The sequence below is a fragment of the Ahaetulla prasina genome, chromosome 1, assembly GCF_028640845.1.
Source record: "Ahaetulla prasina isolate Xishuangbanna chromosome 1, ASM2864084v1, whole genome shotgun sequence".
Classification (NCBI taxonomy): domain Eukaryota; kingdom Metazoa; phylum Chordata; class Lepidosauria; order Squamata; family Colubridae; genus Ahaetulla; species Ahaetulla prasina.
In genome coordinates this window covers 13,305,647-13,329,969 of record NC_080539.1, presented here as the reverse complement: position 1 = coordinate 13,329,969, position 24,323 = coordinate 13,305,647, and the positions used below count along the sequence as shown (strand labels likewise).

The window sequence follows — 24,323 nt, the reverse complement described above, 5'->3', positions numbered from 1 at the left end:
TCACATTCTGGGACACCTGTGACACCCCCTTCCCAAATTCCGTTCAACACAGACTGAAGTATTCTAGACAGATGCTTGATGTTTTGCATTGCCCATATTTGGGAAGGTTTATTCTTGGTTTCTAGGGGGAATGAAAATCCATGAAATGGAGTTTATTTTTTTCCAGTCCTCCCCATTCCAAATTCATTTTCACTATTCATAATTATTTTAGGTCCCTTTGAATTAATAGATATGTGTATACTGCTTAGAGCCATGCTTAGCTCCTATCCTAGAGGAAAAAAATTATCCCTAGGATTCATAAATGAAGAAATTTTAAAAAAAAATGAAAGAGAGGATGTTTAAACATGAGAGCTTCTGTTTGGAAGAAATCAAGGATTTTATTAGACACTTGCAATTAGTAGTTTTAGTATGTTGACTTTTCCAAAGTGTCTTGTAAAATAATTACTGCTGAAAGGGTTAGTGTAACGTTATGTATGTGGAAGGATGTATTAGGGCCTTTCTTTGTAAATGTGAGTATCCATAGAGTTTCCCCAATTTCAAATTATTCACAAAGAAGGACATTATAGAAACTGCACGGATATTTTACTATAATAAGGATATAATGATGGGTGTGGTTGGGGAGAGAGATGTGTGATTTTTTTCACCTTAGGGGAAAAGTAGCTCTGTTTAATAGTACATTTAACCTTTTTACAGAAACAATTAGCTTTTGGAATCACAAAATAGACAAACTCATAAACCCAAAAGGTGGGATGGCATAACTTTCTAAGTCAGGGTTTCTCAACCATGACCACTTGAAGATCGGTGGACTTCATCTCTCAAAATCTCTCAACCAGCTAGATTGAGAAGCACCGCTCTAAGCCGTAAGAATAATCTAAAATTAAAGCTACTAACAAGTTTAGTTTATTCTGTAGATGCAAATCAAATCTCCAGTTGGCCTATGTGTCAAGGCAACCATTGTGTATTTTTACTGGTCCTGCTCAAGTTTCTGCCTAAGCAACAGACGGGACAAAGGAAAAGGTGAGATTGATTTGGAAATGCTTGCTTCCTTGCTCGGAACATATGCGTTCAGTTCAACAGAAATCATAAGGAGTTGAAATCGTGTCCTCCCACAAAGGTTTTGGAGAAGCTGGCCAGAAAAGGACCCAATGATCCTGCAGGGCTCTGATAAGCAACACAGAGGCTTACTCTGCCTCCCAGAATTTCATGCAAGAACAGGTAAGGGAGGCATTTTGTCTCTTCGCCTGATCGGCGTCCATGCTGCTAAGGTGAGGCAAACAGTGGTGGATAGATATGCTTGCAGTATCTTGGAGGTCTTTCAGCTTTCATTAGTAACGGAGGAAGAACGGACATCTGAGGACATTGCATATTTAAGATTGTATTTGTAAAGCCAGCCTCATCTTTTCATCCATACTTCTGATCAGGTGTAAATAGAGGAGGGAACCAATTGCTCTGTTTTCCCCAACTGTAGCCATGTCTGCTCTCTTCCTGCATGTCAGACTTTGATTGAAATGAAACCATCCTTATCCTTGAGTAGTTGTGAAGATGATTTGACCTCTGATATTAACATCTCACAGGGTTGAGATGATGCTATCTTACTATGTATATAATACTTGAAAAATTACCAGCACCCGGGAACCAGTATATCTGCCCGCAGATTTTTCCATGCCTCTTCTTGTCTCCCAAATAAGAAGTCTTAAGTGAGGCTTAAATTTCAACAGTGGTGATGATGGTTTTGTATGTATTTGCTGATACCTCCTTCTGCTTCTGTCGATCTGCTAGTTCACAAACCAGTTTCTTGTTAACTTCATCCCCATTTTGTTCTTGCCCTTCGATTGGTCTCTCCAGGCTTAGGCCTCGGGGCTTTGGGTTCTCGGTGGACAACCGCTGTAGCGTCTCTAATCCAATTGGCCACAAGCTGTTGGTACTTAGAAAATCTCCATTACTCCTCGGGAAACGCTTGTTAGGCTGTTTTCTCTTGTTGTAGGACAGTTTGCTTGCCATAACAACGATGACCAAGAGCAGGACCACACAAATGAATGCAAGCGCCCCAATTATGATCAGGCAAATCAGCGTTTGTTGTTTGTAATTTTCTTCACAGGGTTTGGTTTTAGTTGGATCCATCCCAAGAGTTGAGAGTTCAGGATCTGTACTAGCGAGAGCAGAGGAAGAAGGCAGCCCCTTCTCTGTTGGAAGTGTTGAAGATAATTGTAGGGCTGTGGTGGTGGGTGTCTCTGTTAGTTGTTCGGATCTAACAGTGGCAATAGATTTGGAAGTGGAAGCCTGTGTTGTGTAAGTGGCTGTCTCCTGTGAATCCAACGTCATAAGAATGGAATTTGATTTTGGGTATGTTGAAGGCTGAGAAGTAGGAACCGAAGAATATACAATTGTCGTGAAATCAGCCGTCGTTCTTGCTTGTGAGCAGGATGGAAGGATGATCCCCAGAAGCAATCCTAAGCCCATGTGATCAAACAGCCTCATGTTTATGAGAGATCTATAGCCTGCATAAAGACAATATGATAGAATTGGGTTTAGTTTTATAACGATTTTCACTTTAGTTCTTTGACCAATTTTCTGAAGATAACCTTTAACTATAAGCATGTATAAATCACATAGTAGCCTGTGGTATGTTTAATTTATATGTTTATACAGAAAATTAAAAGGTAGAGGACTGCTGCCTAGAACATATTGAAGTTTATCCTGATTTTAGGCTGAGAAAAAAATGGCTTTCGGCAGTCAGCAAGACTTCCCCAAGCTTAGTACACTACCAGTCTTCTTGACCCTGACAATTCAGAATTGAAAGAACATTTCTGTATGTTTTGAGGCTAAGGAAGAAATGCAAATAGCACAAGATGTAAAATTGAACGTACATAATTCAAATTTTAGCTTTCAGTCATTGTAGATATTTGGGGGGGAAAGTGGATGGAGATGATTTGTTGTGTCTTAGGTTTTGATAAAATTGGAATGAATGTCATGACTGTTTCCCCCTATGCATTAAAAACGTTTCTACAGAAGATCATTCCTAAAGACCAAGGAAGATGAATTAAAGTGCTCACCCTATAGAATAAAAACATAATAGAGTCGGAAGGGACCTTAGACGTTTTCTAGGCCAACCCTCTGGTCAAGCAGGAAACCATGTACGATAAATGGTTGTCCATTCTCTTCTTAAAAACCTCCAATGTTGGAGCACCCACAACTTCTGGAGGCAAGTGGTTCCACTGGCTAATTGTTCTCACTGGTATCATTTCTCCTTTGTTCTAAGTTGCTTCTCTCCTTGATTAGTTTCCATCCATTGCTTCTTGTCCTACCCTCAGGGGCTTTGGAGAATAGGTTGACCCCCTTTTCTTTATGACAGCCCCTGAGATATTGGAAGACTACTTTCATGTCTTCCCTAGTCTTTCTTTTCACTAGACTGGACATACCCAATTCCTGCAACTGTTCTTTGTATGTTTTAGCCTCCTGTCCCCTAATCATCTTTGTTGCTCTTCTCGTTGTTGCTATATTATGTTGGTCTCTTTGTGTGTGATTTGAGATCTTTTTTACCACTCATAATCCTGCTGATTGAAATTCTGGGTAAATGCCAGCAGTCTCAAATTATTGGCTCGGGTGGCTAGTATTAAGACTTTTTTTTTTTAATTTTTATTCTCTTCAAGATGGAAATACTGTGGATTAAATGTGAGATTTTATACAGTCAAAGCATGGGCTCTGAGAAGACTTGCTACTTTTAGCTCCCAACCGCACCTAAAATCCTATCCCGTTTGTATATCACAAGGAGGAGCAAAATAATACCATGTAGTAAATCGGTATACATTTGCCACTGAGTGAACACCAATTTTGGGTGGCTGTTTTGTTTTTTTCCCCCTCCAACACTGAGCTGCAAAGATGTTGGATCATTAACATTGTACTGAGAGCATCTGCAGATGTCTAACCTTACCATGCCTTGATTATTACAGAGCTGTCTGTGTACAGTCCTGCCACTGCCAGCACAAAGCTCCCACTGTTAATTGTGGTGCTTGATAGTAGAGTTCAGAATTTCACCCTAAGCAGACAAAAGCCAAGGCAGAACAGAACCCCTCATCCACCGAAGCTCACTCTGACTGCATGTCTGTTTTGTTGAGAAAATGTTTTGTTGGGTTTGCCCTAGTTACTTTGACGGGTTCCTGAGAGCTTTCCAATTTCCAAGCATTCTTCTCCGTCTCTCCCTCTCTCTTTTCCTGTGTTAATAACCTTTAAGATACAATTAGGAGCATGCCCTGTTTTCTTTTTTCCACAAGCTTCCTGCATTGAGTCTAAGCCAATCTCAGTAGGAGACCTTTGTTTCGTTTGTACTGTAAACTGTGGTACAGAGCAAGTTGAAAGATATAGAAGGAGACATATAACAGAATAGCAAGAGTTGGAAAGGACCTTGGAGGTCTTCTAGTCCAACCCCCTGCTGAAGCAGGAAATCCTACACCACTTCAGACAAATGTTTATCCAGCCTCTTCTTAAAAATTTCCGGTGTTGGAGCATTTACAACTTCTGGAGGCAGGTCGTTCCACTGATTAATTGTTCTCACTGTCAGGAAATTTCTCCTTAGTTTTGGTTGCTTCTCTCCTTAATTAGTTTCCATCCATTGCTTCTTATCCTGCTTTCTGGTGCTTTGGAAAACAGGTTGTCCCCCCTCTCGTTTGTGGCAGCCCCCCCCCTCAAATATTGGAACACTGCTCTCATGTCAAAAGTAATGCAGACTTACCTGAAGGAGACGTCAGCAGAAAGTATTGTTGTGCAAATCGGTGATAATCTAACCTAGAGATATTTTTCTCTGTCTTACCGTGGCACTGCCTGGATGTCGGGAGTTGTTTTTATATATTAAAAGTGAACGTGTATCTGAAACATGGGGTTTAGTTCTCCATTTAGAAAACTAAACCACAAAGATGACACATTTCCTTTCTGCTGTAAGCATAATGTGATGTGTTAGAGGGGGGAAAAGGGAAGGAGTGGAGGAGGAACCATCGCCATTCTGCCCAAATTTGCTGTCAAGATTGCAGAATAAAGCACAAAAACATCCCGAGGCGTGTGTCAAAGGCCTTTCTTTTGCTCAGTTTTAGTTGTGTTTGCTTAGCACCAGATCTTTTTCTCTTTTGCTGTTCGGATTCTCGGCAGTTGAATAGACTGATGTGGCTGTCCTTATAACATGCTATAGTTTATTTACATTCCATTACCTTGAGGCCAAGAAATGTCAGGTTTTGAAGAATTCTGCATGTCACCTTGTCCTCCTCATATATTTTATTTGTTTGTTTTTAGCCCACCTTTATTATTTTTCTAAATAATTCAATACACACAATACTCCTTCCTCCTCCTCCTCCTTTCCCCACAGCAATAACCCTGTGAGGTGGGTTGAGCTAAGAGAGAGTGCCTGGCCCAAAGTTACCAAGCCATCTTTCATGATTAAGGTGGGACTAGAACTCACAGTCTCCTGATGATTGGCCCAAGGTCACCCAGTTGGCTTTCATGTCTAAGGCAGAACTCGAACTCAGGCTCCTTATTTCTAGGCCATCACCTTAATCACTATACCGAAGTGGCTCTCAATGTTAGTTAGTTAGCTTCCCGCCTAAGTAGAATTGGGAGTATTGAATAGGTGGCACCCAGGGCAAGGTAAACCAACAGCATTATATTTAAACCAACAGCTTGTCCAGCTGCTGCATGGAAGGAGAAAAAGAAATGTAGGATCTTTGGGGTAACTGTTAGAAGTAGCCTCCCTAAGAAAAGACAGATAGAATATAGGCTAATGATTCAGAATATTGGGTTTTTGTTTTTTTTTATATGCCACGAGATTGTAGCTACATTGAGTGGGATTGAATTTCATCAGTACTGTAGTGATCATTTATGGATATTTTGCTCTGGGAAAGAAGAGCAAATACAGTTAGAAATCACCTACTCTGTTGCGAGTCCATACAGAACCGAGCTTCAAGAATAAAGTCTCCACATGAGTCATGTTCAACTCCTGACTTCACGAACATCTTCATGTCATTTTCTTGGCAAAAAATGAGGAAGTGTTTTATCATCGCCCTCTTCCAAAATGTCTTTGCAATTTCTGGTCTAGCCCTCTTGGGATTTCCTGGTGGTTTCCTAACCACAGTCGATCCAAGTCTCACTCTATTTCATTTTTGAAACCAGTTACTTAGCTGGACAAAATGAAAGTCTTATTTTGAGTCATCTTGACTCCTGGTAATTTGATGAACATGGACCTCTAGTTCTCTTGGCAACAACATGGAAGTGGTTTGCCATGTCTCTTGGGATTTTTTTTTATTTTATTTTGTACTTCCCTAGTCTAGCCTACAGCATTAGTGTTTCCAATGGTTTGCCACCTGAGTATTAACCAGACCTAATCCTGCTTAGCCAGGTGCTACCAGTTGGTTGGGCACTGATAATGGTAATTTTACATACAGTGTATGTAAACTACGGTATGTCTGTCTGTCTAACTACACACACACACACACACACCATGTTTTCTTCCTTTGCCTTGTAGGCAAACACAGAGATGGCCCATACATACCCAGGCACACCAGAAGATGTGCACACCAGAAAATGTGCACATCAGAAGATCCTAAATCATTTTGTTGTTAGTTGCGAAGTCGTGTCCAACCCATCGCGACCCCATGGACAACGTTCCTCCAGGCTTTCCTGTCCTCTACCATCCTCTGGAGTCCATTTTGCTTAAATGGACTCATGCCGACTGCTTCAGTGACTCCATCCAGCCACCTCGTTCTCTGTCATCCCCTTCTTCTTTTGCCCTCAATCTTTCCCAGCATTAGGCTCTTCTCCAGGGAGTCCTTCCTTCTCATTAGGTGGCCAAAGTATCTCAGTTTCATCTTCAGGATCTGGCCTTCTAAAGAGCAGTCAGGGTTGATCTCCTCTAGAACTGACCGGTTGGATCACCTTGCAGTCCAAGGGACTCGCAGGAGTCTTCTCCAGCACCAGAGTTCAAAAGGTCTCAATTCTTTGGCGCTCAGCCTTTCTTATGGTCCAACTTTCACAGCCATACATTGCAACTGGGGAAAACCATAGCTTTGACTATACGCACTTTTGTTGGCAGGGTGATGTCTCTGCTTTTTAGTATGCTTCCTAAATCGTAAGATCCTCTATATAAATACTTTTGAAAGAGTCAGGGAAAGATGAGAGTACATTTTTATTAGATGAGCTGTCTGAATCTTATTAATGATAATAATCTTTCCAAACAAATTTCTGATCTTATGCAGCTGTGGCAGCAAAAGTACATTTAAAAGTGTTACACCCTGGTTGTGATTAGTCAGAAAATAGTAATTTTCTAATCCTAGAACTGTTTCAGATTCTGAGTGCATTATTTAAACTGTAAGGGAAAAAAATCCAGGAGATCCTCAACTACTCCAGTGTTAATGTACTACTTATACCTCCAGATTTAGAATCCAAATTTGGTTAATATCTGCAAAAATCTGATGCATTAAATATCTTTTAAGATCTTATCTTCCTCCTGTAACAAGAGTGAACTTTTTAAACTAGGTTAGAAGAACTGCTTTAAATGAACTTGTTGATATCCTGAAGGTATCTAAATATTTCTACTCATCTCTTTCTAACCATTTGGATGCTTTTGGACACATCCAATTAAGTAGCACGACACCCCATTTCAGCTCCCAGCAAATTAAGCGTCTGAATTATTATCTCATTAAATAGCCAGGCTTGTAAGTGAAATGCCAGTAGTTAACTTAATTACAATAGCACTGCTCTTATAAGTGACCTCATTCTCATGTTTAAGTATGGGCGTAATGTGAACGTTTGCAGACTACACAATTCAAGAGGGATTTCATGTGGAATTCGTTCCAAGAGAAAGTTTCCGGTTTGTTTGACAATGTCCAATGGGCCCAATTTTTTGAATCATTGATGGAGTCATTCTTTTGTTGTTATTTCTTCTGGAAGAAGTTCTGTGTTCATCATTGAATTTTGTGGAAAAACTGCTTTGTGTGTGTGTGTGTGTGTGTGTGTGTGTGTGTGTGTGTGTGTGTGTGAGTGTGTGTGTGAGTGTGTGATCTTTGAAGCCACTTCTGTCATCATAGAGCTTTTCAGATGAACAGTGAAGTGATATGTTGAGATTATAGGATCAATAATGGGGTGGTGGTGCTGACTCAGCAGTTAAGAAGCTGGGCTTGTCGGCTGGAAACTCAGCAGCCCAGGTTCGAGACCTGAGTGCCACGCCATGGAGTGAGCTCCCGTCCTCACCCCAATTCCTGCCAACCTAGCAGTTCAACAGCATGCGAATGCAGGTAGAAAAATAGGTACCACTTTGGTGGGAAGGTAACAGCACTCCGTGACATAATGCTGGCTACGTGACCACGGAAATGTTTTCAGACAGCGTTGGCTCAATGGCCTTGAAACAGAGGTGAACACCCACCCACCTCAGTACTCAGCAACCACTAGTAGAGTAAAATCCACAGGGATACCCTTCCTTATCTCTTTTATAGGATCAATAATAATCCTCTCTAATTCTTAGAGCTTCATATTTTAATAATTGTTTGAACAGCATTCCCCAAGATGGAGAAGAACCTCATTCACCAAATGGTCATTTGCTGAGGTTGCAGCTCAGTGCATGTGGATGGCAGGTGCTTGGAGAAAGCTACAATAAAGCATAGAATATATGGATCTTTTGCAATACAACCTATACCCATTCTAGACCTGTCCCACCATAGTGATGCCCTAAGCCAGGGGTGTCAAACTCAAGGTTCGGGGGCCGAATCAGGCCTACGGGGTTTTTAGATCTGGCCCGCGAGGTCCTCCTGGAAACAATGAAGGACTGGTCCGTGGTGCCTCTGCCAGCAAAAATGGAGCTCAGGAGCCTCTTTTCACTGGCAGAGCGCACAGGCCACCACAGGCACCCTGACATGAGTGATGTTGAGCTGGCCACACCCACCCTGACCACGCCCTCCCCAGGTCAAACACAACCCTGATGCAGCCCTCGATGAAATCGAGTTTGACACCCCTGCCCCAAGCCCTCTTTGGGGGTTACTCTCAGAATGTCAAATGGCTTTCTCCTGAATAAATCCCGAAGTCCATTTTCCACCTTGCTTTGCAACAGACTAAATTTGGATTGCTTGTTCTTCAAGCATGTTCTTATTACATATTCCCATCTGTTTAATAAATTGTGTAACAAATTATTCTGTTTAATTTATTTATTTATTTATTTGTTTGTTTTTCGTATTTTTATATCGCCCTTCTCCGAAGATTCAGGGCGGTGTACAGCAGAAATAAAACATAAATATCAAAAAATCTAAAAACAATTAAAAATCTGATTCAATAAGCTGAAGAATTTAAACATTTCTAAGTAAAAAATTAATAAAATAGAATTAATTCCCTTAAAACCCCATTAAAACACTCAATTAAAAACTGTATCATTAGGCCAGTCCTGCTTGGTGAAAAAAGAAGTTTTTGAGCTCGCACTTAAAGGTCCGAAAAGGTCATAATAAATTGTGAATGCCTGTCACTACCCGTCATGTATTTTATTTATTTATTCGGTCAATCAATTTCTGTAGCCGCCCATCTCAATCCAATGGACTCTTTCAATTGATCGTTTTGCTTTCAAACGTACTTGTTTAAAGTAAGACAAATTACAAATAAGGGGAGAACACTTTAAGTTATGCTTATTACATGGATTTCCTGGTGGTATCCCCAGAGTTTGCTGGGAAATTCTGAGAACTGAAGTTTTAAAGTTGCCAGGGTTGACAACATTGTTAGATCCAAGTTAAGTTAGTAACAAACTAACGGTTGTTAAGTGAATCTGGCTTCTCTCCTGACTTTGCTTGTCAGAAGATCTCAAAAGAGGATCACATGACCACGAGACAGTGAAACTGCCGTAAGTATGAGTCAGTTGCCAAGCATCTAAATGCTGCAACGGTCGTAAGTGTGAAAAATGGTTACAATGCCATTGTAACTTCAAACAGTCACCAAATGAATGGTTGTAAGTTGAGGACTACCTCTATTGCCTGGGGATGTTGGGAATTATATTTAAGCAAATCTAGAAGGTACCAGGTTGGGGAATGCTACTTCTGGACTATGTAACTTCTTATTGATAGTTATCTTTATTTATAGCCTCCTAGACACTCATAAGAATTTAGTTTTCCAGACAGCTTGGAACATGAATATGTGTGTTTTTCAGTATCAGGGATGGAATTATTTCTTCTGGGATCAGTTCTGCCAGATGTATACCTTGTGTTAGATTTTAGTGTATATGATTGTACTATTGTTGTTTTGGTTCTAGCCCAGGCAACCCACAGGCCACATGTGGCCCTGGACGGCTAGTAAATGTGACCCCACAAGATTCATAAACCTCTAACATTATTATGTGATTTATATACATCGACTACTGTATATTAGATATTTTATATGTGGCGCAAAACAATTCTCTTCATCGCAGCACAGGCATGCCAAAAGGATGGGCTACTGTGTTGTATCCTCTTACAATCACTTGACTAAATGAACCTATAAATTCACCAATAAATAAATCAAGACATTTGATTTCCGTTGTTATTTTATTTCCCGTTGTTATAACAAGACAAATTCCTTGTGTGTCCAATCACACTTGGCCAATAAAAATTCTATTCTATTCTATAATCAACTGTATAATTGTGATTTATCTTCCCCCATCTAGGTTTAAGACCGGCCAAATCAATGGGGATCTGCTGATATATCACGTTTTGCTGACGCTGAAGCCTTACTACGCCAAGCCATACGAGATCGTCGTGGACCTCACTCACGCTGGGCCCAGCAACCGTTTCAAAACAGACTTCCTGTCCAAGTGGTTCGTAGTTTTCCCAGGATTCGCTTACGAAAATGTCTCTAGCGTCTTCATCTACAACTGCAACTCGTGGGTGAGGGAGTACACCAAGTACCATGAGCGGCTCCTGACAGGCCTGAAAGGCAGCAAGAGGCTCATTTTCATTGACTCGCCTGGGAAATTGGCTGAGCACATAGACCACGACCAGCAGAAACTTCCAGCGGCCACTTTGGCTTTGGAAGAAGACCTGAAGGTTTTCCACAATGCCCTCAAACTGGCCCACAAAGACACCAAAGTTTCCATTAAAGTAAGTTGCATACTTTTGATCTCTGTTTTACTGTATGTTTGGCATTTACAGCAGCTTTTCCCCCATCTGGTTTCTTGCAGTAAGTGCTTCTCGACCACAGCCACTTTAAGAAGAGTGAACTCAAATCCGGGACTAGACTAGAGTAGAATAACAGGGAAGGGACCTTGAGGGTCTTGTAGTCCAACCCCCTGCCTAGGCAGGAAACCCTACACCACTTCAGACAAATGATTATCCAACATCTTCTTAAAAACTTCCAGTGTTGGAGCATTCACAGCTTCTGGAGGCAAGTTGTTCCACTGATTAATTGTTCTCACTGTCAGGAAATTCCTCCTTAGTTCTAAGTTGCTTCTCTCCTTGATTAGTTTCCACCCATTGCTTCTTGTTCTACCCTCAGGTGCTTTGGAGAATAGGTTGACTCCCTCTTCTTTGGGGCAGCCCCTGAGATATTGGAACACTGCTATCATGTCATCCCTAGTCCTTTTTTTCATCAAACTAGATATACCTAGTTCCTACAACTGTTCTTTATATGTTTTAGCCTCCAGTCCCCTAATCATCTCTGCACTCTTTCTAGAGTCTCCACATCTTTTTTTACATCGTGGCGACCAAAAATGGATGCAGTATTCCAAAGTGTGGCCTTACCAAAGGCATTATAAAGTGTATTACCACTTCATGTGATCTTGATTCTATCGCTCTGTCAATGCAGCCTAGAACTGTGTTGGCTTTTTTGGCAGCTGCTGCACACTGCTGGCTCATATTTAATCAAGCATATGAGAGGGAGTGTGAAGGCTCAGTGGTTAAAGACACTAAGCATATCAGCTGGAAAGCCCAGGTTCGAGACCCAAGTGCCACACAATGGGGTAAGCTCCCGTTCCTTGCCCCAGCTCCTGACCACCTAGCAGTTTGAAAGCATGCAAATGTGAGTGGATAAATAGGTACCACTTTGGTGGGAAGGTAACAGCAAACCGTGCACTTTTGGCATATACCATACAGGGCACATGGCCACAGAAAATGTCTTTGGATAGCGCTGGCTCCCTCAGCCAAGAATCAGAGATGAGCCCTTTGCCCTAAAGTTGGACACAACTGGACAGACTTGACCTAATATTATACACAAATTTCTTGCCCTCATTTTCCATAACTTTCAGTGGCTGTCACTTTAACTTATCCGTTAGCTGTAGTAAGTCAGATGAAATAGTCATGTATTTTCTGCTTGAAAAACACTGACCCTTAAGAACAGGGGTACCCGGCCACACCCACCCAGTTGCCCGCGATGACCAGGCCACGCCCACCCCAGCCCCCCAAGGGCAAACGTGGCCCCGTGATAGGATCAAGATTGACACCCCTGCTTAAAAAGGACTGATTTGTATTCTAGCTGATCAAAATTTTGGAACAATAAAAGATGTCCCTTCCTATTGTATTGGTTGCCATCCTGCCATTTTCAAAACATTTCCAAAGAATATCTCTGTAAGGGAGTACCACAACTTAGGGGTGTCCAACCTTGGCAACTTTAAGACTTGTGGACTTCAGTTCCCAGAAGGGCTGGCTGGGGAATTCTGGGAATTGAAAGTCCACAAGTCTTAAAGGTGCCACGTTGGAAACCCCTGCCATAGTTGATGCTACTTGGGGTGCCTTGATTTTCTTTTCTCCCACCCAAACTCAATGCCTTCCCCAGGTTGGCTCCACAGCTGTCCAAGTGACTTCAGCTGAGCGCACCAGAGTCCTGGGCCAGACCGTGTTCCTGAATGACATTTACTACGCTTCTGAAATAGAAGAAATCTGCCTTGTGGATGAAAACCAGTTCACCTTAACCATTGCCAACCAAGGCACACCTCTGACTTTCATGCACCAGGAGTGCGAAGCTATTGTACAGTCCATCATTCATATACGGACACGATGGGAATTATCCCAGCCCGACTCTATACCGCAACATACGAAAATCCGTCCCAAGGATGTGCCAGGAACCCTGCTGAACATCGCGCTGCTTAATCTAGGGAGCTCAGACCCAAGTCTACGGTACGTCTCGCTTTCATTTGTAGAGGGATTTTGAGGCCAATTCATTTCAAATAAGTCCAGCTGCAGGTAGTCCTCGACTTATGACCGCAATTGAGCCCAAAGTTTCCATTGCTAAGCAAGGCAGATGATAGGTGAGTTGTGCCCCGTTTTACGACCTTTTTGCCATGGTTGTTAAGTGAATCATACATGTAAGGCCAATCTGGCTTCCTCCATTGACTTTTTACTTATCAGAAGCTCCCTAGGAAGGTTGAAAATAATAACAATCCCAAAACATGCTGTGACCATCATAATTGTGAAGCCCTGATTATGAAGCCCCCCCCCAAAGTTTGATCACGTAACTGTGGAGATGCTGCATTGGTCATAAGTGTGAGAACTGGTCATAAATCTCTTTCTTCAGTGCCCTTGTAACTTTGAACGGTCATTAAATGAATGGTGGTAAGTCGAGAACTACCTGTAGAGAAACTAGAGGTGCATTGCTCTGCGTAGCCGGAATTTCTTCCTCTTCCAGATTCTTTGCTTTCCTTAACTCGATATTAAGGTTGATTATGTTCCCCTGCCTTTTTCTCCCTATTACAGGTAGTCCTCAACTTATGACCACAATTGAGCCCAAAATTTATGTTGCTAAGTGAGAAACTTAGTTTTGCCCCATTTTACAATTTTTCCTGCCGCCTTTGTTCAGTGAAACTGGCTTCCCCCTTCAGTTTGCTTCTCAGAAATTCTCAAAGGGGGACCACATAAACCCTGGGACACTGCAACCGTCATAAATGTGAGTCAGTTGTCAAGCATCCGAATGTCAATCGCGTGACTACGGGGATGCTGCAACGGTCATAAGTGCGGAAAATGGTCATAAGTCATTTCTTTCAGTGCCGTTGTAACTTTGAACGGTCACTAAGCGAACTGTTGTAAGTCGAGGACTACCTGTGCGTAATTTGTTTTCCTTTCACTGAAAACTGTTTCTATAAAGTGTATTTTGGGAGGGCGGGAGGGGGACATGCATCCCATTCATGCCTCCACTGATTTTTATGACTCAAGTCAGATTACCCAGTTTGGAAGCATTGTGATGAACTTCAAAAGTTGGTTCTGAGTTTTTAAAAGTCTTTATTCTATTGAATACAAATACTTAAAAAAGAAAAGAAAAGCAGGAAGGTTTGCTGGTACCCTTCAAAAGAGGCATTTCTCACCTCCCCCCCTTCACTTTTTCATCTCCCAGGAGGGAATGCCTGTTTTAAGGTAATGCCAAGAAAAGTGCTTATATACATATCATCTAAAATAGAGGATGCAGTTTTTCTTAGGATGATATGACAGGTGGTCCTCGACTTAACGACCACCGTTGAGCCCAGAATTTCTTTCGCTATGGCAGACAGTTCAGTGGGTTTTTTGCTCCATGTTGCAACTTTTCTTGCCACGGTTGTTAAAATGAACCACTGCAGTGGTTAAGTTAGTAACATGGCTGTTAAGTGAATCTGGTTAAGTGAAGGTCACAAAAAGTGATCATATGACCCTGGGACGCTGCAACCGTCATAAATATGAGTCAGTCGCCAACCACCTGAATTTAGATCACATGACCACGGAGACGCTACAATGGTCTTAAGCGTGAAAAATAGTCATACGTTACTTTTTTTGCTGCTGAAATTTTGAATGGTCACTAAATGAACTGTTGTAAATTGAGGACTAACTGTAATCTCTCACCTGTTAGTTTTATGTAGATTTCATCGTCACTTAATGGAGAGAGCTTCCTAGGGCTGACCAAATAAGTTTCTTGAGTCGATTTTGGTGGGTCACAGGCCAAATATGCTGATATCAATGTTCAGAAATCACTTGAGTTGGACAGCTATAGAAATTGATTGAATGAATGAATTAATTAATGAATGAAAGGAAGAATGAAAGAAATAGGCTTCTGAACATAAGACTTTCTGGACTTCACCAAGGAGACATTTTTTAACGCATTCCTTATTTTTTGTTGCAGGTCTGCGGCCTATAATCTTCTCTGTGCCTTAACTTGTACTTTTAATTTAAAGATTGAAGGCCAATTACTGGAAACATCAGGTCTCTGTATCCCTGCAAACAACACTCTTTTCATTGTCTCCATTAGTAAGACTCTGGCAGCTAACGAACCCCACCTTACCCTAGAGTTTTTGGAAGAATGCATTTCTGGATTTAGCAAGTCTAGTAAGTAATATTACTTCACTTTTCCTGTTTATACAAGGTAAATAACTAGTATCGCTTGACATCTCCGATGAGGAAGTCAGCAGCGCAGATATTGGGGATAAATGGGAGGGGTGGCTATATTAAATAAGAGTTCATAATACAAGGAATCGTCACTTAACAATGATAATTGGAGCCAGAATTTCTGTCACTAAGCAAAGGCAGCCAAAAATTGTGAGATCCCATGATCTTAGCAATGGCAATCCTGGCAATAACCATTGTTGTCATTAAGCGAGGATCATGAGTCATTAAGTCAGGACCTCCTGGCAACTTCCCGACAGCCTTCAGCAAGCAAAGTCGATAGGGAAGCCAGGAGAAAGTCAGAAGTCCCAGGCAGTTCTCAAGCAGGCCAGTAAGTGTGTAAAAGAGCTGTTGTAGCACAAGGGTGACGGGACCAAAGGTGACTACTGCCAGGTGGGAGAGGGTGTGGCAGTGGCCACTGTGGCAATAATGCAATAAAAATCAAGGCATTACATGAAAAATGTACAGTTGTACAGTTGGAGAAGTGTGTATGTAGGCAACATATCCCAGGCACATACTCAATGAAGTTAAGAGTTTCAGTGAATCCATGAATGCAGCAATTTGTAAAAGGCAGATTTAGAATAGAATTTTTTATTGGCCAAGTGTGATTGGACACACAAGGAATTTGTCTTGGTGCATATGCTCTCAGTGTACATAAAAGAAAAGATACGTTCATCAAGGTACAACATTTACAACACAATTGATGATCAATATATCAATATAAATCATAAGGATTGCCAGCAACAAGTTATAGTCATACAGTCATAAATGGAAAGAGATTGGTGATGGGAACTATGAGAAGATTAATAGTAGTGCAGATTCAGTAAATAGTCTGACAGTGTTGAGGGAATTATTTGTTTAGCAGAGTGATGGCCTTCGGGAAAAAACTGTTCTTGTGTCTAGTTGTTCTGGTGTGCAGTGCTCTATAGCGTTGTTTTGAGGGTAGGAGTTGAAACAGTTTATGTCCAGGATGCGAGGGGTCTGCAAATATTTTCACGGCCCTCTTCTTGATTCGTGCAGTATACAGGTCCTCAATGGAAGGCAGGTTGGTAGCAATTATTTTTTCAATTATAATTATTTATTATTTACATTGAAATATGAGAATTGTTCTTTAAAAAACCCTGAAGTGGGAGAGCAAAATACATTTTTGGAAACCCTGAATTAATTCTACAAATCTGGCACCACATTAAAAACAGCATAGGCCCCATCTCTTTTACAGCACATACGGAAATGTAATCTCTGCTCCCGTTTAAAAAAAAATCTACGGGTAGACAGAATTATTGAAATGCTTAGTGCAGTGTTTTTCAGCCTTGGCCACTTGAGGATGTGTGGACTTCAACTCCCAGAATTCCCTAGTCAGGACAGCAAAAGGCATGCTAACTCAGATGAAGCAGAAAGGACTTTTTCTGCAACTTACAGCTTCTTAACTATCTGTTTCTTTGAAAGAGTCTGGAAGTTGAGTCATGGCAACTTCCTTTCTTTTTCGTTTGAAACATTTCGCTATCCCAGGAGTTTGTAGAGATTTTCAATAATCCAAATCATGTTTGTCCCAAAGGTACTTTTTCAGGAGGCAATTGGACTTCCTTGTTTTTTTTCTTTTGAAGACTTGTCGCTTCTCATCCAAGAAGCTTCTTCAACTCTGGCAGGATAGTGGAATATCCTTCCATTCCCCGCTATCCTGCCATAGCTGAAGAAGCTTCTTGGATAAGAAGCGACAAGTCTTCAAAAGAAAAAACAAGGAAGTCCAGTTGCCTCCTGAAAAAGCACCTTTGCCCTTATCCTACTAGCTTCTTCAGTCTGAGAATATTGATTAAGGGGACCCCATATCTGTCTCCAGAGTGGTTTTGTTTCTCACCTGATCTGAATAGGCTCGTTACGTGCATAGGCAGAGATCATTAAAAATGGTTGCTCCTAAATCCTTTACTTAAGTCAGGGATAGTCAACCTTTTTATACCTATTGCCCACTTTTGTATCTCTGTTTGTAGTAAAATTTTCTAACCACCCACCGGTTCCACAGTAATGCGCCATGTATCGTTGTCTGCACATGCCTCTCGCGCATCGTGGATTGGGTTGGGGGGGGGGCACCGGCTACCAGCTCTGCTTGTCTGTTACAGCTGGGTGGTGTGGGGGGGAGATGTGCGAGCTATTTTGGGACGAGGCTCTTTCGTTTGCAGTCGCACTATAGCGCCATTTAGTTTCACTTACGTAACGTGAACTAAACTTATGCGGGGGCAATACAAATAGTATATTTTCAGAAATTTCAATTGTCACGGGGAATTTTATGAAAACCTAATGAAAATGTTTTTAAATAATGCTATGAAATTTTTTTAAAAAGTCAATTAAATTAAACAAAAGGAAAATGCTTCAGTATCGGACAAAACCCCTACCGCCCACCATGAAAGCTGAAACGCCCACTAGTAGGCAGTAGGGACCAGGTTGACTACCACTGACTTAGGTGGTCCTTGAACGTGGCCTCCCTGGTGAACCCGTGAAGTGGTCTTGATCTTCCGGGGGTTTTATTTCTGCAACTCACCTGTGGTCACCATGAGTCGGGCAGCCAGATAAATTTTCCCAATAAATAAATAAAATACGAGGCGAAATAAAAGAAGGGGTGTAGTAATCAGGGTCTATAGTCATTTGCAAGGTGCAAAGATGTCTGCCTGCCTGCGCAGTGTTTATTCCTTTTATACGGTTTTTACAAGCAGAAAAAGGCAAACTAGTAACGGGGTTTTTATTGGTAGATACATCTCGCCCCCTTTAAGATACCAACCAGGGGCAGTGTTCCACATCATCCTGATGGTGAAGGCAAGGTGAGATAATGCAGACCAGAGCCAGAATGAGGTAATGCAGGCATGGGAGGCAGGCATCTGAGGTGCGATACCACGACCTTTAACCTCTACATCGAGGTACAAGAGGATGTTCAGAAATGCCATCTTGGTGGGGGCTGAACGTAAGACTTGGAGAACAGGTTTTGAATCATATGCAGGCTTGGCCAACACCCCAAGGAAATACATTGCTGAAAATTTGCATTCCTCAATCCAGGATATGAAATTTGAGAAATCATGATGCATGCTGCTTTTATCGAGAACATAATCAATTAATCACTTGCTCATTTTCTTCTGGTCCAAGTTGTAGTAGAAGCTTCTCTCTCTCTCTCTCTTTCTCTTTCTCCTTCTCCCCCACCCCCACCAAGCAGGCATGAGTCTGTAAACTCAAAATAAATTCCATCCCACCCACCTGACATCCACTTCTGCTTTTCCAATGGAAAGCGTGGGTGGAAAAGGAAAAGAACTCTCTTCCCCGGTGCTTACAATTCAGACTCACTGAGGAGACAGGAGATTTAGAGGTTCATGGAACGGGTGTGAGAAATTAAAAAAAACAACACAAACCCTGTCTGGCCTGTTTCCTGGTATTGTTGGGGAAATTATTTGATACGGTCCAAGGTAAGGGGAAGAACCAAGATTCCTTTGCCCCGGGCACATCTCCCCACTCAAAATAACTGTCTGTTGGGAAACGACCATGAAAACGTCTCTCTTCTTGAATTTGCTGAAGGAATTCAACACAGATTACAAAGTCAAGAGTGTGCTGTCTGCTCTGCTAATATTTGGAGAGTCTTATCCATGAAGCCTGGTATACGCGTGGTTGTGTTTGAAGGTGCCCTGACTTTGATCTGCAGCCCAAGGCCCATCTGGGCTCACTGCAGAAGACCTAAGCGATGTTGTTAGTTTCTTTTGTCATTTAGCATCGTATCTCACACTACTTTTGGTCCCAAAGGATGGGAGCCTGGACATCACTAATCCAGGACCTCTTGGCAGAGAGAAATCCTTATTTGCTGTCTTTCTACTATACTTTGTTCCCCCCCACCCCCAAATAACTTCCAAGCCTTGTTCCAAAAGATGATTGGGCAAACTTTTGTGCAAGACTCTTTTCTAATATGTCTCTCTTTGTTTCATTGAATTTCAGGTATTGAACTAAAACATCTCTGCCTGGAATATATGACCCCCTGGTTATTGAATCTGGTCCGCTTCTGCAAACACAACGATGATGCTCGGCGCCAGCGAGTCACAGCGATTCTTGATAAGCTTATCACAATGACAATAAATGAGAAACAGATGTATCCTTCCATTCAAGCCAAGATATGGGGTAGTTTGGGACAGGTACTGTTTTTGATTGATTCCCCCCCCCCTTCTCAATTTTTGGTTGAAGAATAAACAATACGTTTTCTACTATATCCAGTACTTGACAATGCAAGACGATACTTACGGGTCCTTCCCAAAAGCCATTTCTGCCATGGCCTGGTGAAGTTATTGAAAGCACACGTGCTAAAATCAAGTGTTCTCTCTTTGGAGTCATTGTTGTTGTTGTTTTCCAATTTCTTCCCCGTGGTGGTAGGGTCTTCTAGTTTCTGCAGTGCCACCTAGTTTTTTTCAACTAAGCTATCATTACCCGATAAGATAAGTGCTCTTATTTATGAACTGGCTGGTTGCAGAGCCTGACACTGACTTGGGCCAAAAGGAAAGGATTGGACCAAGGTCACTTCTGTGCATAAGGGAGGACTAGCCCCTGCATCATCCAGCATAGGAAATCAAGAGCCAGGCAGTTCAAATGAAGATAGTGTGCTTGTCAGGGTTCCAAGTAACACCCCCAACGAAATTTTATTTATTTTATTTATTTATTTATCAAACTTCTATACCGCCCTTCTCCCGAAGGACTCCCGAAGAAATCAAGCTCCGAGGCTTGCAATCCCTCAAAGCTAACTTTTATTAGAGATGTCATATTGGCACATATGGGAAAACCTGAATTTGAGAGCTTCCGGGTTTTCCTCACCCAAAAGAAAGTTCAAGACCTTGCCCACTTCTCCCACATGTTCACCACTGCTCCAATCAGTTCCCTCACGTACGGAAGTCAACCTCCATTTTCTTCTCAGCACAGCTGTCGGACACCATGGCCTTGAACTTCTCTGCAAAGTTTTATTATGGCTAATTCTACTTCACTCATGCAATCCCCCCTCCCAACTTCCCACGGTAGGATTGTGGCAGGCCTGGCTCCTGAAGGCACCAAGGTAATATGGCTTGCAGGCCTGACAGGGCTAATGCTCTCTACCAGAATCTGAACTACTAACAGTAAAAGCAGATTGGTGGTTAGATAGGAATTCAGAGTGGAATTTGAGGTGGACTGGATTCCGCTCTCTTGTGGATGGGAAGGGACTCAAAACTGATGATGCATTTGACTTGTCCCTCGGGCTCAGCCTGGTCATTTCCTACATCCCTCTTCCCACTCTATCTGCTATCTTAACTACACTGGCTCTTAAGAAAGTAGCTCAGGTTTCTATGCTTAAGGGAGGATTTGGGTCTCCTCAGGTCCAGAGCCATTACCCCACACTGTCCTCTTTTTCCCTGTTCTGAGTAAACTAAGTAAGGTTTTTAAAAGTAAAGGTTCTACATTTAGGCAAGAAAAACAAAATGCACAGGTACAGTATATGTGGTACCTTGCTCAATAGTGGTGACTGTGAGAGGGATCTTGGAGTCCTAGTGGACAACCATTTAAACATGAGCCAGCAGTGGGCAGTGGCTGCCAGAAAAGCCAACACAGTTCTAGGCTGCATAAACAGATGGATAGAATCAAGATCATATGAAGTGTTAATACCATTTTATAATGCCTTGGTAAGGCCACACTTGGAATACTGCATTCAGTTTTGATCGCCACAATATAAAAAAGATGTTGAGATTCTAGAAAGAGTGCAGAGAAGAGCAACAAAGATGATTAGGGCACTAGAGGCTAAAACATATAAAGAACTGCTGTTGGAATTGGGTATGTCTAGCTTGATGAAAAGAAGGACTAGCGGTGACATGATAGTGTTCCAGTATTTGAGGGGCTGCCACAAAGAAGAGGAAGTCAAGCTATTCTCCAAAGCACCTGAGGGTAGAACAAGAAGCAATGGGTGGAAACTAATCAAGGAGAGAAGCAATCTTAGAACTAAGGAGAAATTTGCTGACAGTTAGAAGAATTAATCAGTGGAACAACTTGCCTCCAGAAGGTAGCCTACTGCTACCGAATACCTCTCACTGACCCGTGCGCTCTCACAGAGAGGGACTCCTCAGGGTGCCGTCAGCTAGGCAGTGTTGTCTGGCGACGCCCAGGGGAAGGGCCTTCTCTGTGGGGGCTCCCACCCTCTGGAACGAACTCCCCCCAGGACTCCGTCAACTTCCGGACCTCCGAACCTTCCGTCGCGAGCTCAAGACACATTTATTCATCTGTGCAGGACTGGCTTAGATTTTAAATTTATAGGGGTTTTTAAATTGGTTTTTTAATATTCATATTTAGATCTTTTAATAATTGGGCATTAGAATAAGTTTTTTAATGATTATCTTAATTTGTATATAAATGTTTTTATGTGCCTGTGAACCGCCCTGAGTCCTTCGGGAGATAGGGCGGTATACAAATTTGAATAATAAATAATAAATAAATAAATAAATAAGTTGTGAATGCTCCAAAACTGGAAGTTTTTAAGAAGAGGTTGGATAACCATTTGTCTGAAATGTTATAGGGTTTGCTGCCTGGGCAGGGGGTTAGATTAGAAGACCTCCAAGGTCCCTTCCCTGTTATTCTATTCTATTCTAGAAGCACTTACTGCAAGACACCAGATTGGGGAAGAGAAGAGGAGAAGGGAAGGGAAGGGAAGGGAAGGGAAGAGAAGAGAAGAGAAGAGAAGAGAAGAGAAGAGAAGAGAAGAGAAGTTGGCAGGGACCTTGGAGGTCTTCTAGTCCAACCCCCTGCTTAGGCAGGAAACCCTGCACCACTTCAGACAAATGGTTATCCAACATCTTCTTAAAAAGTTCCAGTGTTGGAGCATTCACAACTTTTAGAGGCAAGTTGTTCCACTGATTAATTCTTCTAACTGTCAGGAAATTTCTCCTTAGTTCTAAGTTGCTTCTCTTCTTGATTAGTTTCTACCCATTGCTTCTCGTTCCTCGCTCTGGTGCTTTGGAGAATAGGTTGACTCCCTCTTCTTTGGGGCAGCCCCTGAGATATTTGAACACTTGCTAAATTGCAGCCAGCCAGCAGTCAGCAGAAGAAGCCTGCAGTGCTGCACTCTAACCACTGCACCACCACGGGTCAACCATAGACTATTCTGTTGTTCTGTTCTTGACCATGGCTGTTTTCTTGCCTTTTCAACAGATAACTGATCTACTCGATGTGGTGTTGGACAGTTTTATCAAAACCAGTGCCACAGGAGGACTGGGGTCCATCAAAGCAGAGGTCATGGCAGATACAGCTGTTGCTCTGGCTTCTGGAAACGTGAAGCTGGTTTCCAGCAAAGTAAGCATTCTCCTCTTGAATCCAACTAGTTAATCTCTTCACACGTGGATGAAAAATCAATCGGTGGTATTTCTTTCTCCTCCTTCACTTGCCCTTTTGTCAGATAGTAGGGAAAGTGCTAACCGAATGGTACAAAACAATGTCCATATCAAAAAATATTACAGGTAGTCCTCAACTTACAACAGTTCGCTTAGTGACCATTCAAGGTTACAACAGCATTGAAAAAAGTGACATTTGTTTATTTATTGAATCGATATTGCCGCCTATTCGCCCATGGCGACTCAAGGCGGCCTATGACCATTTTTCGCGATTACAGCATCTCCATGGTCACATGATCAAAATTCAGACACTAAGCAACTGACTCATCTTTATGACAGTTGTAAAATCCATGTGATCCCCTTTTTGTGACCTTCTGACAAAGTCAATGGGGAAGCCAGGTTCACTTAACAACCATGTACTAACTTAGCAACTGGAGTGATTCACTTAATTGCGGCAAGGAAGGTCATAAAATTGGGGCAAAACTTTTTATTATTATTATTATTTTATTAGATTTCTAGACCGCCCTTCTCCCAAAGGACTCAGGGCGGTGTACAGCCAAGATAAAAATAAACAATGTACAATTAAAATAGATTAAAAAATTATTATACAGTTAGGCCGATAAATTAAAATATATAATCTAAAAAACCCCAATTTAAAACTAAAAAATTAAATTTAAAATCTCCCCAATTTAAGAAAGCCCCGCGCGAACAAACAAATATGTTTTCAGTTCGCGGCGAAAGGTCCGAAGGTCAGATATTTGGCGTAAACCGGGGGGAAGTTCATTCCAGAGAGTAGGAGCCCCCACAGAGAAGGATCTTCCCCTGGGGGCCGCCAGCCGACATTGTTTGGCGGACGGCACCCTGAGAAGTCCCTCTCTGTGTGAGCGTACGGGTTGGTGGGAGGCATGGGGTAACAGCAGGCGGTCCCGTAAGTACCCAGGCCCCAAGCCAAAACTCACTTAACAAATGTCTCAGTAATCTAAATTTTGGGCTCAACTGTGATCGTAAGTCAAAGACTACCTTTTTATAATACAGCAAAAATAATACAGTAAATAATACAGTATACACTATACTGTAGCCAGGCAGTTATATAATTCTGGGAAGCTCAGAAGCACAGCTTTAAGGCGTTAGCGGACTCAGTTGTGAGCTGACCTCAAGGGTGCATGTAAAAGTATTTAATTTCAATGTTGTCGAACACATTCACTGAATTTTTTTACCTAGTTATCTTTCTCCACAAGAACAGCTTCAAAGAAATCTATTGTTCTCTGTAAACTGAAACTGGATTTCCAGGCTCTTGATGGGGTAGCTCTTGAAATGCTGCTTGGTTGGCCCTTCAGCCAATCACAATGCTTTTTCAAGAGGCAACTGGTCTTTCTGGTTTTTCTTTGAAGACGTTTTGCTTCTCAGCCAAGAAGAAGAGCTGAAAAAGCTTCTTGGATGAGAAACGAAACATCTTCAAAGAATAAACAGACAGTCAAAAAGCACCTTTGGGACAACCTGGAGGACTGAGAATCTCCATAAATGCTGTAACATCTAAGTTCTTTGAAACTTTTCCCAATAGCTTATTTGTTTTATTGTTCATTTTAATTTCCCATTTCTAAAGCTATCTTAACTTCTTGACCACCCTGGGTAGCACACAAATTTA

General features: G+C 41.9%; 1 protein-coding gene across 5 annotated transcripts in view; it reads left to right on the top strand.

Moving 5' to 3' along the window:
* Window positions 1–24,323, top strand: part of NF1 (neurofibromin 1) — a 265,222-nt gene that overhangs the window by 193,204 nt on the left and 47,695 nt on the right. For all 5 annotated transcript variants that reach the window (XM_058164229.1, XM_058164226.1, XM_058164230.1 and 2 more), the window contains 5 exons: window positions 10,652–11,084; window positions 12,754–13,094; window positions 15,061–15,263; window positions 19,284–19,477; window positions 22,500–22,640. In XM_058164229.1, the coding sequence (XP_058020212.1) occupies window positions 10,652–11,084; window positions 12,754–13,094; window positions 15,061–15,263; window positions 19,284–19,477; window positions 22,500–22,640 (1,312 nt within the window). The remainder of the gene's footprint in view (window positions 1–10,651; window positions 11,085–12,753; window positions 13,095–15,060; window positions 15,264–19,283; window positions 19,478–22,499; window positions 22,641–24,323) is intronic.